General features: G+C 54.5%; 1 protein-coding gene across 1 annotated transcript; it reads right to left on the bottom strand.

Moving 5' to 3' along the window:
- Positions 1 to 3,109: 3,109 nt before the first annotated feature.
- LOC118902771 (keratin, type II cytoskeletal 71-like) lies at positions 3,110 to 11,833 on the bottom strand. The gene is given in 10 exon segments (XM_036867448.1): positions 3,110 to 3,167; positions 4,391 to 4,507; positions 5,915 to 5,955; positions 6,756 to 6,881; positions 7,063 to 7,227; positions 7,569 to 7,664; positions 8,192 to 8,255; positions 8,707 to 8,843; positions 8,845 to 8,919; positions 11,399 to 11,833. Coding segments are annotated over 10 exon segments (1,314 nt in total).
- Between the last annotated feature and the right edge of the window lie 3,069 nt (positions 11,834 to 14,902).

The following is a 14,902-nucleotide window of genomic DNA, read 5'->3' on the forward strand; positions in this document are numbered from 1 at the left end:
CCACACCCCGCAACACACCGTCACTCAGCACAGGGCCATGCCTTTTACTTGACCCAAAAGGCTAGGCTATTAGATATGAGCTTTTTCAGCTTCCCATCCCCATGTCCCCTTCAGAGCTCATCCTGCCTTCTCTAATCCCTTGATACCATCTCTACTCCCTTATTCCAAGGCCTTGCTGCATTGGCTGGAATTTGTTTTTGTTTTGTTTGTGTGTTTGTTGACATCTCAAAATCTACTTTATTTTTCTTGTTGATTTACTACGTTGTGTTAGTTTCTGCTGTACAAAATCAGCTGGAATTTGAACCACTCTCTCCACCGATCACATTCCCAGAGACTATAGATATGCACCATGTGCTCCTTACCCTCTACCTCATACTGCCCCATCTGTCTCTCTCCCTTCATGGTCAAGTTGACGCTGACCCACCCCACTCCCACTTCTATAGGCCTTCTGCCCAACTCTCACCTGAGCCACTTAAGCAAGGTCTCCTCCCATCCCCATCACTAGACCCAAAGCTGTCTTTTCGTTCTTTCCCTTTCCTGGCCTTTCTGCAATATTTGCCCCTCTTCATCCTTTTCTTCTTCAAGAATTTTTCCTTTCTTGATTCCTGAATGCCCTCTCCTGTTCTCCGCCTATCTCTCCTCCTCAGTCTCCTTTGCTGGATCTTCCCCCTTTGCCCCAGGGCTCTGTTCTAGACCCCCTAATTATCTCTCTGCCCCCAAATTCTGATGCTTCCAAATCTGAATCCCAGGCCTGACCCCTTTTTAATTCAATCACTTACTGGACATCTCCATTTGACTGTACAACTCAGCTTCTCCAAGCCTGAACTCCACATCTTCCTTTCAGAACCTAATCTTCTTCTTATATTCCCTTTCCCTGTAAATGGTGTTACTTCCCAGTCACCTAAGCTAGAAACCTCAATGTCTCCCTAGACTGTTATCCATCCCCTACCCACAGTCACTACGGTGGGCAGACTCCAAGGTGGCCCCTGTTGATTCTTCCCCTCTCTCCTCTCCCTGAGAAGAGTCCCAGCCCCTCGGGAAAACGCCCAACTGCCCAGATGGGCTTGTCCCACCGTACAGAAACTTAACAAAGTTCCAAGGATGAAACCAAAAGGAAAAGAAAGCCCAAATCTGAAAACACTACTCTAGATACAAATGCCCTTCATCCCTTTACTCTGGGCTTGGCTCTCTCCATGAAATCTCCTGCTGGGACTTAGTAGCCACGTTGGGGCAGGAACAGTTCAGTTATTAGGGAATTTAAAGCTCTCAGGTTGGAAGTGATATCCAAGGATGAACAGCATCACCTACACCTGCAAGCTCGGTAGAAATGCAGACTCTTAGGCCCCAGCTGGGCCTACTGAAGCATCAGGTGCATTTCAGCAAGGTCCCCAGGAGACTGATATGCAAAAGAAAGTCTGACAAGCATTGGTCTAGTCAAACTGTCCATCCAATTCTTAAGTCCCCTACAAAACCGATCAAGAGTTGTTGAGTCTGTCCTTGAACATCTCCAATAATGGTGAACACCCTATGTCTCAAAGCAGCCCATTCCCTCTTGAGTACGGTTCATAACAGTCCTCACTGCATGATTCCCCCACGTCGTTCTTGTCCTTGGCTTCCCCACTCCCCATCCCTTAGTGTCACTTTATCGTGGCTCCAGGGACTCAAGACCTATAGCAAGCACCCCAGGAATTCACCCCAAGCCCAAATCTATAGGAACCCACTCCGAAGGTCAAGGGAGATCTTATTTCTGTGAATCTCCCTGCCCAATTTTTATTAACCTTCCTGCCTGATGTCATTTAAGCCTGGGTTTCAGCACTACAGACCTTTACCCTGGAGCTCTCAGAAGACAGAGGGAGCCCAGCCAGAGAGGACTGCAGGGCCCCCTGGTCTTCCAGGGCCTGGGCCTCCCTCCCATGCCCCCCCCACCCCCGACCGTATTCTCCTACTGGGATGATGCAGCCAGGTCCAGGAGCTGCTTGTTGCCCGTGGACAGGAACGTGGATGTGTCTGAGGCCCAGGCCTGTTGGTCCCCTCCTGCAAGGCGGTGGGGAGCTCAGCTCCAGGCCAGCAGGCCAGCTCTCATGACACAGTAGCATGAGGAACTCCCTGACTTAGGGCACACTTCATACTCCGAGTGCACGTGACCAGGTCTTTACCCTGTGGGTTCCCACACCAGATGGATTTGGGGATCCAGCAGGACTTGTTATGACAGGTAGGAACCCTTCAGGAACAATGAATTTGGAGTCAGTGGCCTGGGCCAGGCTCCATCTCTTACCCCTTCTGAGGTTCAGTTTTGGGGTGTGTAAGTGGGAAATGGACATGAAATGTGATCCTGGGGGTGGGGGAGATGGAAACAGCTCAGTAGCTGAGGAAAACCAGGCCATGTTAACTCCAAGGGCACCTTTAGCCCCATGTCAACTGGCTCAGTTGCAACTCTGACCCCCAGGGCCAGCCCCGATGGGACCCCCCTGGGAAGCAGGTCTCCTCACAGCCCTTCCGTCTGAGCCTCCATCTCCACTGAAGGCCCCTCCACATGGGCCTCATCCTTATTGCAGTGAACCCACACCTCTTTTCCTTGCCTTGCATGTCTCCAGAGACCCTGTTCCTTCCCTCTGCTCCTCCTGGGCTTCAGGGAGCAGAGACTTGAGTGGGGAAGAGCCGACTGGCTACACGTGATGTACTTCCTGCTTCCCCAGACAGCCTCTGCCCTGCCTCCCCCTTGGCTGCCCACTCCCAAGGCTCCCTGAGCTGCCGCAGACCCACCTGCACTCCTCCACCCACGGACGCCACTGAAGGCTGTAAAGTGCTCACACCTCTATGACTGTCCAGCATCCCCTCTGCTCCCGAGGCTACCCGGGTCCCTAACCCGCCAACCTCCAGGGCACGCCCCCCTCACCCATGTTGGAGATCAATGCCATCCTGCCATGGATGTGCTGGAAAGAACACCGGGCTTTGGGGTCTGAGCCTGGCTCTGCCCCTGACAAGGTCACCTAGGTGACCTTAGACGAGGCCCCTGCCACTCCCTGTGTCTCAGTTCACCGGTGAAATAAATAGAGAGCTTCCTGCTATGTAGCACAGAAGAGCCACCACATCAGGACCGTGGGAGGAGTCAGGGCAGCACCGAGCCCTCTTCCACACTGACCCTGAGGTTGACCTCCTCCTGGAACCTGCCAGGAGGGGGGAGCAGGCACGTGGCAGCACTGCCAAGGACAAACTCCTGTCCAGACTCATGCACTGGAGCCGAAGCCCTGCCCCCACTCTCCCCTCAGCCCCCTAAAATTAGGCAGGCAAGGGACAGGGTACCTTCGGGGTCTTCTCCAGCCCAGGGTGGTTGTTGATAGACAGGGGATCTGAGCCTCAAATTTTTTTCTGTAAAATGACAACAGAAGCATTCCCTCACTCTCAGTGCTGTTCAGACAGTGGGTATGAAAGTACTTGGTAAACTGTGAAGCCACAGGTGGGCACCAATGAGAGACGGCATCGTGTGCTGTGACTCACTCCACCTGCGGCCATGGCAGGCATTACTAATCAATGACACCCTTCTTCCCTTCTGGATGGTTAAGGCCACACCCTAAGCCTACAGTTCTCAGCTATGGCCACTCCCTTGAACCACTTCACTAACTTTCAAAAGATACCAGTGAAACTTGGGCCCCATCCCAGTAGCCTGACTTAATTGGTTTAGAATAGAGGCTCAGACATCAGCATTTTTTAAAAGTTCCCAGGTTATTTTTCAGCCCATATTGCTCTTGGCAACCACAATCCAATGACCACGTAGACTCATGTAACACAGTGGCTACCCTGCTTGTTACTCATTGTCCTTAGTCCCGTCCCCAGAGCCCTCTCTTGTTTCCCAAACTGTCCACCAAGTCCTGTCTGGTCTGTAATGCACATCCAGCCCAGCCCTCTCACCCTCAGACCTACCAAGCTAACTCAGGTCCCGAGCGTGGGCCTCAGTGTGGGGCTCCTGACTGCCTCCTGCAGGAAGCTCCACTCAGTCTCCAGCGCCTTGATCTGCTGCTCTAAACAACAGACCCAGAACCCAGAACCACCTTCCCACCCAGGAGACCCCTGGGAGCCCTGAGGCAGAAAGGGATGTGGGAGAGTTCCTCACTCCATCCCGACCACCGCCCCCCCCAAATCTGGGTGATAAAATGGCAGCATCTAGAGAAGCAGCCTCCATCCCCATATTTGTGAATCTAGCATTTCTTCTAAGCCTCTCAACTGGGAAGTTCTTTCTGCTATCCCACCTCAGTCCTTACTGCTGCAAAGGGAACAGGGTGGCAGGGGCAGCAGGTGTGTGCGGATCCTTTGCTGAGGAAATGGCAGGGTCTCCAGCCAGTTCTGGAAACACACACACACACACACACACACACACACACACTGGCCTCACCTTGTCAACCAGGGAAGCAAAACTTGCTTCTGAGTCTTGATCTGCTTGCCCTCCTCCACCCACACCTGCTGAATGGTGGTGTTGACTTCCTGGTTGAGGGCAGCTGATGGTCGCCTCCTGGAGGGGGGCAGGGGCTCAAGCCTGGCCCTGCGGCCTTGCCCTAAGCCCCAGCCACTACTCTCAAGTTCAATCCGTCAGCCCAGCCCATCCTTCCCATCCTCCAGTCCCTCTACCTCCGTCTCTGGAAGCCCTTCGGACTCCCAAAGACTTCCTGGCTGAGTTTTGCTGGCTCCTGCTGGTCACAGGGGAATCTGTCCATCTGTCCTCCTTCCAGCCCTCCTCACCACAGGGCAGGACTGGCCACCCCAACAGTAGTTCCAGGGTGGACAGGCGTCTGGAGAGGTACCAACTGCATAGTCACTAAATTTCACAATCTGCCCCACCCCCATCTCACTCCCCCTCAGTCCAGGCTCAGGTGCTCAGAACTCTCGTTCCCGATCTTAGATTTTCTAACAGAGGGGCCAGCATGTGTGGTTCCCGGAAGGCCAGGACTGTGAGAGTGGGGGACAGGCTGAACAAAGGCAGACACCTGTCCACCAAGCCCCTACCTTCCCTCTGGGAAAGATCCAGCTCTCAGGAAGAGGCCAGGACCCCGGTCAGGAGCAGGACCGTTTCTGCCAGTGGACACAGATGACACTTTTGTTGAAAACCACAAACCAAGCTGCACACACCCCCGCTCTCTGCTTTCCTTTCTTCTCCCCACGCCTTCTCCTGCCCTCTCCCCAGACTCTTCTCCGCGCTTCACCACTCTGCAGCCGCAGAAGTGCTTCCGGCCCCTCTGCCGTGTGTGGTCTGAGAATGTCTTCTTTTTCTGCTCTACAGAGAAGATTAACCTGGAAATACAGGCTGCACAGGCGATGCACGGTGGTGTGGTGTGTCCGTGTGGGTGTGTGGTGTCTGCTCACGTAAGTATCTGGACTGAGGTCCATGTGCACACCTTAACTACTCAAGAGGCCAAGGCATCAGATCATGCTGTTTATTGAGGATGCAGCGGGAGGGCCTTTAAGAAGAAAGGAGAAACGAACAGGCCTCCTCTTCCCTGCTTGTGGGTGCAGGAGAACGAAGAAAGAGACCCTGAGTTGTACTTGGTCCACTCAGAATGAGTCATGAGCCAGCCAGGGAGGGGCGGGGATGGCCTCGCTTGGTCGTTTGTCTTTCAGCCCTCCTTTTCCTGAACACAGAGCCGCTCCTACCATAGGCAGTTAGTAGGAGCTGGGACAAAGGCCCCAGTGTGAGAGGGAGGCCTCAGTCTGAGACCCACGGGGCCAGAAAGAGTAATTAGCGACTGAGCCAGAGGCTGTGCAGGGGATGGAAGACTGGGAGCTGGTGGCATGGCTTGGGGACCACAGCCAAGGAGGCGAGCCCCAAGCGTGTGCGGGGAGGAATTTCACCAGGCTTAGTCGTCCACAACTGTCCAGGTTCAGGATGACACAGGTGGGTGGCCAAGGCCAGCACTGGAGGTACAAAAGCAGGGCCAGCAGGGTGGGAGTGGGGCTGAGAGCAGGCTAGGGAGAGCGCATGTGGGAGCCAGGAGTCAGGAGACCTTGGTTCAGATCACAGCTCCACCACTTACCGCAGTGCCACCCTCTTAACCTCTCTGAACCCCAGTTTCCTCATCTGTAACAACAGGTAACGCTTGCGTCACAGAGTCTTTGTGAGGATTCAGTGTGATAAAATGACAGGAGATGCTGCTGTTGTTAATGTACATGAGAATCTTGTCTCCCCACCTACTAGAACTGAGACTGCAGCCTACGTTCCCAGGAGCAGCTCCGAGTAAGGCCTTAATAGATACCCACAGAAGGAACTTGAAGGGGTGCTCTCTGAGCCCACTTCTCCTCAATCACTAAATCAACAAATGTTTATTAAGCAGCTACTCTGTGCCAGGCACTGTACTAGACGCTGGGAAAACAATGGGAGCAAAGCAGCCAGCTCTCTGCCTCCCTCTGGTCCAGTGGAAGAAGGGACATGCAGGTGTCTGGCAATGACAGAAGCCTGACAAGTACGGGGGAGACACAAGTGCCAGGAGAGCACATTGATCAGGGCAGGAGGGGCAGAGGGATGTGGTCCTAGCCCACCCTGGCGGGTGAGAGAAGTCTTCCTAGGGGAGGGGGCTTCAAAGCAGGGGTCCTTGGGGCGAGTTGCAGATGAGATGCCCCAGGGACACCTGTTCTAAGGGTTTGACACAGTGACCTCTTTGGTCCCTTTCCTCTGCTGGGCAGAGATGTGGGAGGCTGACACTCTCGGCCCACTCATTCCCCTCCAGCTGTGCCTGTCCATCCCACGCAAAGGCAACCAGCCACCTCACCTGCTTCTTCACATTCTCAATCTCTGAGCGCATCCTCTGGATGAGCCGGGTGAGCTCTGAGATCTCATTCTTGGTGTTTTTGAGGTAGTCCCCATGCTGGCCAGCTGCCAGCTGCTGTTCCTGGAACTGGGGACCCAAAGAGGCGGAGCCATGCATGGGGGTGATGAGTGGGTCGTGGGAGTACATGGCGGCTTGAGGTTGGTGATGCTATGGGGGCAGGCCATGCTGGACACTTAACTCGATATTCTGGCCCGGCCCTCATGCCTACTGGGGTCACCCTCCCCAGCCCGGCCTCAGCCCAGCTTACCTTGGTCTGGTACAGTGCCTCGGCCTCGGCCTTGCTCTTCCGGGCGATCTCCTCGTACTGGGCGTGGACCTCATCAATGATGTTGTCCAGGTTCAGGTCGCGGTTGTTATCCATGGACAGAATGACAGACACGTCGCTGATGCGGGACCGGATCTGAGCGATCTCCTGAAGGGGAAGCAGTGATGGTCTCAGGACTTGACTGATGGAGGCCAACAACCTCCCTCCCAAGGTAAGCAAATCCTGGTGATGCCAATTTAGAGGCTCCAAACCAAGGCTGTTGCTCTCTGGGCAAAGCGAGTTCCCTCCAGGCCCCAGACAGAGCCCTGCTGCTATGGAGATAAGGCCAGGACCATTTCCTTCCCACCCAGAGAGGAGATGGGGAGCCCCTGAGGGCTGAAATGGAGATGAGTGGTTGAGAGCTGGGGCCTGGGTGCCCCTCCCGGCCCCAGAATAGAGTTTTACCTGCTGGCAGCCCTCGGAGGGGTGGAATGAAGAGACGGACTTACGGCTTCGTAGAGACACTTGAAGAACTTGATCTCCTGGCCCATGGAGTCCATCTTGGTCTGAAGCTCCACCTTATTGGCATAAGCTGCATCCACGTCCTGGAAGATAGCCCAGCCGTCCCCAGGTCACTGCCAGTGCCGCCCAGAAGGCAACACACACCCCAGCCTGGGTCCCCTGCGCAGGGAAATAGCCACCTCTTCTCTTTGGGAGGTTCACGGGAAAGAGGAGGGAGGAGCAAAAGGCCCAGCCCTACCCCATCCTGAGAATGGGCTCCCGTGGCAGTAGGGATGGGGCGCCCCTCTAAGGAAGGGAACCCATCGAGGCTGCTGTCAGTCATCACTGTGACATCCGAGCCAGGCCCGCAACTGCAGGGAGAGCCCCTGTGTGTCATCCTCCGCTGTTCTTCACCATGGACAAACCCCGATCCCATTAAACACTCAAGAATGCCATCATCCTCTCTGCCGTTCTAGTCCCTTCTCTGGATACCCTTGCATCGTGGTTTTCCCCTGCCTTCCCCTCACTATTTCTGAATCAGTTCACTTTCTTTGAAAGCAGAGCACACCAGCAGGCTCAGCTCCTCCGGGTCCCAGGCCAGCCCCAGATCCAAGACCTGCCTACCCCTCACCTTTTTGAGCAGCACAAACTCATTCTCTGCCACTGTCCGCCTGTTGATTTCTTCCTCATACCTGCAGGAATGCCAGGGCTCTGTCGGTGAATATGTCTCACTGAGAACCTTCGTTTGCCCAGGGAAAGGCCCTGAGCGAGGACACAGATGCTGAGGGGCTGCAGAGTCCAGGACCAGTAGGGCCAGCCAGGCAAAGAAGGCTTCCTGGAGGAGGAGATGTGGTCACCGATTTTGGAAGAAGGAGATTATTGAAGATCCAGCTTCAAAAATGAGGAAGGAGCGCGGGGCATGAATGTCCTGTAGGAAATCTCACATCTGTCCTAGGTGCCAGGCTGGAGGAGCAGGGGGCAAGTTTCCGTTTTCTTGGGGGTGATTCTGCTTGCTGTGACAAGGAACACTGCCTCCCCCCACCTCCAGAAATGTTAAGCTGGGGTAGCTGCCCACTCCTGCTTGACGAGCTCAAAAGGGACAGGGACAGTCATGTAGCTACAGGGGGTCCTCTCCCAGCTCAGCTCTTCTTGTAGTCCTCCACCACACCCCGCTGGCTCCTCAGGTCCAAGTCCAGCCTCACCGGGTCCCCGGAAAGCGTCTCCAGCTGCTTGCGCAGGTTGCTGGTGCAGCCCTTGAGGATGGGCTCCAGGTTGTTCTTAACAGCTGTTCGGGTCCAGCTGCTGCAGCAGCTCCCACTTGGTCTCCAGCACCTGGTTCTGTTGCTCCAAGAACCGCACCTGGAACCCAACGCCCAGAAGTGTTGAACCACCACGAAAACAGTCACACCCGTCACTCCCAGGGAGCTTTGCAAAGCGCTCCCCTGCATTTTCTCCTTTACCCCTCACAACATCTGCATGAGGTGGGTGTGTCGTTAACCCTATTTTGTGTAAAGGAAACTGAGGCATAGAGAAGTTGGGCTTCTTTCCAAGGTGCAATAGTTTAATAAGTGGCGGAGCCCAGAACTGAACCCAGGTATGTGTCCCCCATAACCCATGCATCGGATCACTCTGAACCCACTGTGGCCAAACCAGCCCAGGGCAGGGGTGAGCTTGAAAGTACTGGAGCAGAGTCAGGCTGGGTTCATCTTTGAAAAGGCTGACCACTCTAAAGAAGGCAGTCTGCTCTCCATTTTCTAACATCTCAAGCTCAGCAAGGCTCAACGGACCAAGAACTTCTGGGTGCTCTATATTCCTGCATCAGCCTCCAACCGCATCTCTGCTCCTGCCTCTTCCTTCTCCCCTAGTCCTTCGGCTCAGGACCATCTTCCCTAGAGCAAGCATGGCTTATGCAGCAAGACGGACAGACGGAGCTCCCCACGCCACTGTGTCCTCACTGGGCCGGGAAACTGACCTGAGCTGGTGGGTCTGCATACACCGCTCTTGTTTGGTTTGGGGCTTTTTTTTTTAATGTGACTTCCCTTAATCGTACATGAGCACAGCTACTGTTTAAACAAGGTTGTGTCCCTTAAAGTCAGAAACACAGGACATTAGAAAACTGTCTGGTATTCAGTGTTGAGATGGGATTGGTCACCAAACAGCTTGCGTCCAGCAGATCTTCCAGCATTTGGTTTGGTTTAACCAGTCCTGACTTTTTCATGTCTATTCATAAGACTAAGCATTGACCAAAGAGAAAACCCTACACCCAGGACACCACAATACGCATCTGGACTCCACATCTGGATGACCGATAGGATGCACCCATCTTCTCTGGCTGCCCTGGGTTTGGGATTGTACTCCTCTAGAGACTAAAATTATTTAGGAACCCTCCAGGCTTTTGAGCCTGTTTCCCCCTCACCCCAGGCAGACCACCTTTTTCACAGAGGTGACTGTCTTCATGTTTGTCTTTCTTTCCGTGTCTCCAGACTTTACTCCTTAATGAGGTTTGACCAGCCCAGCCGAAAGTCAGTCCACTCCCATCCCCCCAGACCTCAAACTTCAGAACACTTTGATCTCCTAGAGGTGGAAAGGCTTAGAGGTAAGAAGCCACAGAGAAGGTGCCAGCCGCTGGAGAGAGCAGAGGCAGCAGGGAATCCTCTGAGCCAGGGTCCAGAGCTGTGGGGAGGCGAGGCTTTGATGTCCACTGACCATCACAACATAGGATTTGTCCTGGGCTGACTTGTCCTTGGTGCCTCACTGTCACGTGGCCAGCATAGCCCTCCAGTCTCCAGTACTAGGTCTGGAGGCAGGAGGCTGAGCATCCAATCTTACCTTCCCTCCCCGGAGATGACCTTGGGCATGGCATTACCTCCATGCTTTTGCCGACCCACAAAATGGGAGCAATCGTTTCTTATCTATGGAAAGTCAGGGCCTATCTGGACTGGATGATCCCTTGAGGCCTCTTCCAGACCTTTGCTTCTTCTCCTTCTCAACACCCCTACCCTAGCTCTCGGAGATAGAAATGACAGTAACAATAACCTCCATTTGGGGAGTACTTAGTATGTGTCAGCCATCGTGCCAACATCTTCACATGCGTTTTCTTTCATGAATCCGACAATGACCCCAAGAGGTAGGTTAGTATCTCCATTGTAGAGATGAGGAAACAGAGGCATAGACAGGATGAATGACTCTCCACATGTCCACGTAGCTGGCTATGTGGCTGGCTTAGCCACACGAAGTCACACAGCTGGTAAGTGATGGGGCCAGGGTGGAAGCCAGGTCTGACTTCAGAACACTGTGGAGACCTCTTCCCCACCACACTATTCTGCTTCTCAAGAGAGTCCTTAGCCCACCAAAACTAATGCCCATGGCCAAGCCGCCTGTGAATGACCACACACCGATGCTCCCAATCCACCTGTCAAATGCCTAGCGGAGAAATCAGCTTGCAATTGATGGGAGGAGGACAGCCTCCCTGACCACTCAGGGGCAGACTCCCTCTCACTGGCTTTCCCTGTGCACAGCCTGCATGGGCCCAGGCTTAGCAATAGCACCAAGCTGGCCCTCAGGAGTAAGAAGCAAGGGTCTGTCTTCTCTTTGGAGCTCCTGCCAGTAACCCTGACAAGCCTCTGCCAGTAGAGATTGACCCACCTCTGTCTTCTCTCGGGAAAGACTACCCAGGAAGCCTTAATTAAGTTACTCTGAGGTTAGAAAATATCCAACTTGTCCGCAGTAAGTGCCTTCTCATTTCTAACCTCAATCCCTCCTGCTGCAACAAAAGCTCATGTTCCAAGAAGAAAAGAGAAGTGCTGTTCACAGGTCCCCCAGTTCCTAGCAGACCCACCTTGTCAATGAAGGAGGCAAACTTGTCATTCAGAGCCTTGGTCTGCTCCCACTCCTGGGCACGCACTTTCTGAATCTCAGGGTCTAGCTCCACATTGAGGGGGGCCAGGAGGCTCTCATTGACGGTGACCTGGTGAATGCCTCCAGGCGGGCACACGGGTCCGAGGGCCACACTGCCAAACATGCTGCCGGCAAAGTCTCTGGTCCGGCCCCAGCCAAACCTATAACCTCCACTCTTCCCACTGCTCCTGACCATGTTGAAGGAGATGCTCCGGAAGCCGCCCAGACTGTACAGGCCCTGGCTTCCGAAACCCCCGCTGAGCCCTTTGCCCCCTGCCCGGTAGGAGGACGAGCTGCCCCCCGAGAGCACAGCTGAGCAGCCGCTGAAGCCCCCCTTGGTGGCAGCTCCCGACTTGCAGGTGAATTGGCGGCTCATGCTTCCGATGGAGACGGAGCTCAGACACAGGAGGGACGGAGGCAAACTCCCACACAGCTCTGCAGGTTGAAGCGAGGACTGGCAGGTGCCCTTCTTTATATGCATTTGGCACTGGGGCTCATGGCTGGCCAGTCGAGAGCTTAATTCGTGGGTTTGGCTTGCCTGGGAGCAAGAAGTCATTTTCTCTGTGCTGAGCTAGAGATCAAGCCTTCCCACCTCTGAAACAACATGAAACAATCAAATTGCTGGGTTGCAAGCTTTGCTCATGTAATTTGGGTCTTATCTAATTAACCTGCTGTTATAGGGTAATTTCCCCCAGGCCCCAGCCTCTTCAGGGGGATGTTGCTGGCTCTTCACCATCCCTATCCTGATGAATCTTCTCTCGGTTGTGGGCTTCCTCTTGGGGACCCAGTGGGAACAGATGGACTGCCCTGGACACAGCAGGCTGCAGCGTAGAGTGTCTGGGGGCTTCAACCATAGCTGAGTCCTCTTCTTTTCTGGAAAGGGGCCATTCATTGAGCTGTTTACCCCTCCCCCAGAGCCCCTGAGACACACCCCACTGATTGTCCTCTTCTAACCCACAGAGGACAGCAGCTCTCTCTGTGGGGTATTAGGGGTGCTCTCCCTAGCATGGGGACATGAGCAGCCCAGGCCAGAGCCAACCCTGGACACAGGGGGCCCTTGTGCTTCTGTAAGTTCTCCAAGAAATGCGATTGCCACATTCTCCTCTCTCAAACTCCCAAAATAAGGCAGGTTAGAGGCTTGTGCAAGGGGTGTCTAGCCCTTCAAGCACTGGACAGAATGAAGAAGGAAAGAGGAAGATGGAGTTGGGCAGGTGGCTGAGAAATTCCCGGAGTCAATTGGGAGGAAGGAGAAAGGCTCGTCCAGGGCCTGCAGGTTTCAGGGGAAGCCTCCTGAGTGGTCCATTTCATCATGTCTGTCTTTCCTCCGAGGTGTATTTGCTCATAAGACTAGGAGCAACTTGAGGTCAGCAACCATCTGTTTAGAATGTAAATGAGAAGCTGTTGTCAAGGTGAGACTGGACTCCTACTGCCTCCCTCCAGACCCAGGCAAGCCAAGAGCGCAGGCCGGCTGGAGCCCTCCCTGGGGAGTGCAGGCCTGGCCAAGAGAGGTGGCCACGTGAGCATGGTGCGTCCCGCTCCAAACAGTCCTGTGATCCCTGCCCCAGACTCTGCCTGCCGCCCCCTCCCTCCTGGGTCACTGGCTTCCACAGTGGACCCCAGTCCTCCCCCATGATTGCCACTGCTGCTGTGGCCCCAGCTCTGCCCATGACTGGCTCTGGCCCCTGGAGATTTCTGTTGCCCAAAGATCCCTGCTGGGGGCCCGTGGGTGGGCTGTGACTCTCGGCTGGGTGTGGCCACGGGAGGGAGGAGAATCTGGGGCCCGGCTGGTGTGGGGCTCGCTGTCACTTTGTTTAGGGGGTTAACTTGGAATCCCTTCCCCCCCGCCCCGGCCCCTGATCTCCTCCCCAGCCTCCCCCTGCCCTCTTGTCTGCATGGTTCACCAGAACTTCTCTTTCCCTCCCTTCTCTCTTCCTACCTCCTGTCTCCATCCCGCCTCATCCCTCTTCTCCATCTTCCATCCATCCTTCCCTCTCTCCCTCTTGCGCTGCTGCTCGCCCCTCCCGGCCTCTCCGCAGAGGCCTTCCTGGGCCAGCAGAGCCTGACTCTCCCATCTCCCTCAGCCCTTGGCATGTTCTTGGCATGAGCTGGAAGGACAGAGAATCTGTGGGAAGTTTCCACGAGCTTCCTCTGGAGGCTGCACCACACGTCATCTCAGCTTCCTTCGTCAGGAGAGTTGAAGTTTCCCAGATCAGGTGCCTGCTGGTGCGCTCCTCCGTCCCTCCCCTTCTCCCTCAGCAAATCTCTATTGCGCACTTGCTGTGTGCCAGGCATTGTGCCCAGGAGCTCTGGTACAGCACTAAAGGCCAGTCTCAGCTCTTGGAATCCAGTCCTCACATGAGGGTGGTCCCCTTGAAGGTTTTGCTCGCTGTGTGTTTCTCTGACGCGCAGGACGGCTCCCCAGCCCAGCCTTCAAAGTCCCTGCAGCTGCCGACCTGCCCCCTGCCCCATCTAGCAACCTCCTTCCTGGCTGCTTTTTGCTCTCCTGCACCCTGGACTTCTCTGTCCATTGACACCTGGGTGGAGGCTGCCATGTTCCCTAGGGCCAGGGGTCTGGGCAAGGGTTCCATGGCCCCCGGTCGACTCCTCTCTCCGTTCCTTCCCGCAGGGCCTAGGACCAGCCTCTGGACATCCCTTCCCAGGTGTGAGAGGACTGACAGCTGCTGGAGCAGCAACCACACGGCAGGGATGGTGCATCTTCTGGGAGCCTCTGCACCTGCATCCACCTCGAATGGCGCCAGGTAGGAGCAGCCCAGGCTCCGGGAGCTGGCTCCCAAGGTCTGAATTCCACGCCACCACCCAGCGCTGCTTAACCCCTCGAAGCCTCAACTTCCCAGCTCTAAATGGGATCATAACTCTTCATGGTGTAGTTGTGATGATTACATGTGTTAATTCACGTAAAGCCTTGGCAAGTGCCTGGTATATTTCAATGTCCAGTACACGTTAATCAATGACCAAAAGTAGAGCATGAAGGAGAATTTAGGAATCGGCCTGTCTTCTCCTCTCCTCCTCTCTCTCCTTCCTCTCCTCCTTCCTCTCCTCCTTTCTCTCCTCTGGATCAGCACATTCCCATACGGTGTCATCTGCTCTTGGGGGACAAGGAAGGGCTGGTGTTCCCAGTGGTCCCAGGCTCAGGGAATCTCTCCGCACAGAACATCTCTGATAATGGAAAATTCACCATTAGAAATAATAATAGCCACTGTCTAATAAGTGCTTGCTAAGTACAAGACTTGATAGGAAGCACTTTTCAAACATTAAGTATATTGATATTGATCCCTTTATCAGACACTCACTGAGCACCTACCAAGTACTGAGGGAGGTGACACAAAGTATCCTACCCTCAGAGAACCTAGCTTCTGGATCCCTCCAAACATAGGTATCCCTGGGAAAAGCATCTCATCAAGCTATTAACAAGTCATGAACACCT

The sequence above is a fragment of the Balaenoptera musculus genome, chromosome 10, assembly GCF_009873245.2.
Source record: "Balaenoptera musculus isolate JJ_BM4_2016_0621 chromosome 10, mBalMus1.pri.v3, whole genome shotgun sequence".
Classification (NCBI taxonomy): domain Eukaryota; kingdom Metazoa; phylum Chordata; class Mammalia; order Artiodactyla; family Balaenopteridae; genus Balaenoptera; species Balaenoptera musculus.